At 44.5% G+C, this 4,682-nt stretch overlaps 1 protein-coding gene across 1 annotated transcript; it reads left to right on the top strand.

The window, feature by feature from the left end:
- Positions 1-3,137: 3,137 nt before the first annotated feature.
- LOC118120185 (olfactory receptor 1D2-like) lies at positions 3,138-4,020 on the top strand. The gene is given in 2 exon segments (XM_035174944.2): positions 3,138-3,646; positions 3,648-4,020. Coding segments are annotated over 2 exon segments (876 nt in total). The 5' UTR covers positions 3,138-3,143.
- The last annotated feature ends 662 nt before the right edge of the window (positions 4,021-4,682 follow it).

Raw genomic sequence — 4,682 nt, 5'->3', positions numbered from 1 at the left:
CCCTTACGATGTCTGCATCCCTCACCTCTCAGAGGGTGAGCAGGATTCTAGCCTTCCTGGAACGATTCCGTCTCGGCAGGCAGCTAGAATTTATCAACTTTCAGAGGATGCTGGGGATGATTTCAGCCGCAGCAGCTGTTGTTCCTCTGGGCGTCCTCAGGGCCCGGCCAATGCAGAGGTGGCTGAATGCCATCAAGCTCGACCCGAAGCTGGACAGACACGTGAAACTTCATGTGACACGTGCATGTCTCCAAGCCTTACGCCCATGGGCGGACCAGGTGCTCCTGCTCCAAGGAGTCCCCCTCGGGAACATTCCATCGAGGAGGACAGTGGTGACGACAGATGCTTCCCTCACAGGTTGGGGAGCAGTCTGGGAAGGCATGATGGTGCGCGGTTCGTGGATACCCCCTTGGGGTGGCGAACACATCAATGTTCTGGAGTTGAGAGCGGTTCACCTTGCTCTGAAGGCTCTCCTTTCCTCCATCCAGGGCAGGCATGTCTTGATAAGAACAGACAGTTCTTCAACTGTGTATCATATAAATCACCAGGGAGGCACAAAGTCCCTGCGTTGCCTCCAGGTGGCACAGAAACTCCTGTTTTGGGCCTTTCAGCATCTGGCTTCACTCAAAGCAATCTTTATCCCAGGGATTGTAAATCGGGCAGCAGACCTCCTGTCCAGGACTGGTCCTCTCCCAGGAGAGTGGAGGCTTCATCCAGAAGTTGTATCCCTCTTATGGAGTCGGTTCGGCACGGCTCGGGCCGATCTATTCACATCAGCAGAGACAACCCACTGCAGGATGTGGTTCTCTCTGAAAAGCCAGGGAGGTCCTCTAGGCCTAGATGCACTATCTCAAGAATGGCCGGCAGGGTTGTTGTACGCCTTTCCTCCATTACCTCTGATTCCCCAGGTACTCAACCGGATTGCCTCAGGCCACTACGAGGTGCTGTTAATAGCCCCCAGGTGGCCAGGGAGGCATTGGTTCCCAACGCTCCTTTACCTGGTTCACGGTCAACCATGGGCCCTGCCAGTCAGGGCAGACCTCCTCTCACAGGCAGAAGGTCAGATATGGCACCCCAGATCAGACATCCTGCAGCTTTGGGCTTGGCCCCTTCTCAGTACCTCTCTCAGGGGTTAGATGAGGCTGTCCTGAGGACCTTAAACAATGCCCGGGCTCCCTCCACTCGGGCTAACTATGGCCAAAAATGGAGTGTGTTTTCTACATGGTGTCGCAACAGACAGGAAAATCCAGCCACTTGTCCTATTGAGCTGGTTCTCCGCTTCCTTCAGTCACTTTTGGACTCGAACAGGGCGCACAGCACCATTAAGGTATACACTGCCGCAATTTCTTTCTTCCATGAGACAGTGGGAGATGTTACAGTTGGGAGACATCCTTTAGTGTCTCAGTTCATTAAAGGAGCATACCGCCTGCGACCAAGCAGGGCTCCCAGGGCTCCATCGTGGGAACTCCCCTTGGTATTACGGTCCCTGATGCAGTCTCCCTTTGAACCCATAGGGCAATCCAGCCTTAAGTCTCTATCTCACAAAACAGCTTTCCTCCTGGCTATATGCTCTGCCAAAAGGGTGAGTGAATTGCATGCTCTGCCTATAAGTGACGATTGTATAAGATGGAGGGCAGGTGACTCAGGTGTGTCGCTCTGGCCAAACCCCTCGTTTTTGCCTAAAGTCATAAACCCTCAGACGGTAAATCAGGTGGTTGAGATCAGCACTTTTCAACCTGATCCGGCTCTACTGCAGGAGGAAGCCGGCCTGCCTACTTTGTGCCCAGTATGGGCACTGAAGGCTTATATTGCACGCACAAAGTCACTGAGGGGCTCACACTCTCAGTTATTTGTCTGTTTTGGTGGTAAAAAAGTCGGCCAGCCTGTGTCTAAACAGTGTTTGTCCCATTGGATCGTTAACACTATCGCTGAGGCCTATTCTGGACAGAACCTACCAGTCCCAGATTCCTTGGTAGCTCATTCCATCAGGAGTGTGGCCACTTCCTGGGCTGCTTTGAAGGGGGTCCCTCTTTCAGAAGTCTGTGCAGCAGCAACATGGAGTGCTCCCTGCACGTTCTCTAGGTTCTACAGGATCAACGTGGCTTCCCCCACACCACTGGCTTCCGCGGTGCTGCTCTCAGCTGCTGGGCGAGGATGTGAGGCGGTGGAGTCCTCTGTTCTTCGCGACCCTGATGATACTAGTCATCCAAGGTAAAGACCGTGGTGACGGTCTGAGTGAGGTCGAAATAGATCGTAAGTTCTGACTATAACTATGGATCTATGAGACCGAACGATGACCGTCACCCTCTCTTGTCACTCAGAACGGGCTGAGGTGTTCAGACAAGGAGGAGGCGGCCGCGCTCACCAGGGAGCTTTATGGGCGGCGAGCCCAGCCCCCTAAGGTCACTCACGTGACATTGTTGATATATGGTCTCGAGGATAGGGAGATGAGGACATCATTCAAGGTAAAGACCGTGGTGACGGTCATCATTCGGTCTCATAGATCCATAGTTATAGTCATAACTTACGATACTATATTTACAATACACACTGCTCTGCATAATTTCCAAGCTCAAATAAATTCTCTCTATTTCGGTCATCGGAAAAGAATTTCCTGCTTTCATATCCTCCCACCTTGATCACTGCAATTCTTTGGTAAGCACTCGTTCTTGGTCATTTAACTCCAACTAGTAATAAATGCGATAACTCCCATTCTTGCCTTCAGCTTCATGCACATATAATATTGTCTCTAAAGAAGAAATGGCAAAAAATATAAACGTCTGTCTCAAGTTGGGTTCAAAATTAACAATATCAGGAAGGTTTAATTCATACTGGGCATCAAAGGTTCAGGTATGAGTTGGTTGTCAAATATTAAAAAAAATAACGTGGGGGTGAATCTCCAGGTGCTTTCAGGTATTATCTTGTTTATGTTGTATCCAGTTGTGCGTAAACACATTCTTGTTTAATGATGAAAGCTCTTCCAGTCCACTGATTGGTTGGTTTAAATCCCCAGCTCATGCACTGCAGTCTTCAGTCAAGATACTAATAACAGTGAGATGAAAGGATGAGAGTGTTTTTCATGAAGGAACACTGAACAGAAAACAGACAAAATAAATATATATCATTTAAAGCTTCTACTCATAATGGATAATGTCTCTGTGAAAACAATATTCTATCTTTCAGGTTTAAGTGAAACAATGAACTACAGGTCTGTTCTCTTCTCTCTCACTTTACTGTGTTATTGTGTCATTTTGCTGGTAAATATAACTCTTATTGTGACCATCATCTTGGATAAAAACCTCCATGAACCAATGTATATTCTGCTGTGTGCATTTTGCATGAATGGACTTTATGGAACAACAGGTTTCTTCCCCAAATTTCTGTGGGATCTGCTCTCTCCTGTTCATGTCATCTCTTATTCTGGATGTTTTCTTCAGGGTTTAGTAATTCACTCTTTTGTCAGCAGTGATCTCTCTTTTCTTGCAGTAATGGCATATGACAGATATGTGGCTATATGTCGACCACTGCAGTATCACACTATCATGTCAAAGCAAAGAGTCATTAAGTTATTGTGTTTCTCCTGGTTTACACCTTTCTGCATTACAGGCACAAATATTTGTCTAACATCAAGACTGAAGTTATGCAGCCAGACTCTTCTGTGTGAATTGGATTATTGTAACACTTGCTTGTTTCCCAGCTGAAACTATGGTTAACAACATCGTTGCATATATTTCAATACTCTTTTATATATTTCATGGTGTATATATAGTTTGGTCCTACATATATCTCATTAGAACATGTGTAAATTCTAAAGAAAACAGGGCAAAGTTCATGCAAACATGTGTGCCACATTTACTGTCTTTGATCACTTTTCTTTTCACAGTACTTTTTGATATTATGAATATACGATTTGATTTGAAAAAATTACCTCAATCACTGAAAAACTTTGTTGCAATAGAATTTCTTGTCATACCTCCACTCATGAATCCTCTCATTCTCTCAAGTCTTGGTGTACATTAAGGAAACTTAAAACCCTGTTTGTATTGCACATACTTTAAATATGCACTGCTGAACCAGCTGTTATTTTGAAGTTAGTTGCATATCTAACTTTTTATTTTTGGTTGAAATTGGTTTTGATGTGTGTAGAAAATTCTTTATGCTCAAGGTTTACGGTGATGAATCCTCTGCCTGTTTTATTTAGTACTATTATTATATCATTTTGAATTACCATTTTCTGTATGTGTATTTTCATGATTCCCATTCATTTAAATATATATGTAAATGTACTAAAGTTCTTTGTTGAGAAATGATGTGCACTTTTCAGTAAATTTGTTGTAAGGGATCTGTTCTGTTCATTTTGTGGGGGGGTATTAAGATATCTTTGCACAAAAAATAAATCATTGAAAAAAAACAGACTTGCTTAAGGAGAGAGATGAAAGTAGTCAATGTTCAACCTTTTCATTTAACACAGAGGTACCTGGTAAACATTTCTGCTGGAAACATTTTGATTGTGGCAAAAAGCAACATTCTTGAGTATGTCCTGGCCTTCACCACGATACAGACAATTACAATAGAGTATTCAGGCCTAATATACAGTAACACAATGGCAATAAAAGATGTAACAATATCAGTTACAGACAAAACCAAAGTTTTTACTCCCCACATTGATTATTCCCTGACAT

This window comes from Hippoglossus stenolepis, chromosome 13 (assembly GCF_022539355.2).
Source record: "Hippoglossus stenolepis isolate QCI-W04-F060 chromosome 13, HSTE1.2, whole genome shotgun sequence".
NCBI lineage: Eukaryota > Metazoa > Chordata > Actinopteri > Pleuronectiformes > Pleuronectidae > Hippoglossus > Hippoglossus stenolepis.
The sequence above is the reverse complement of the archived record's forward strand: the minus strand, read 5'-3'. Positions and strand labels throughout refer to the sequence as shown.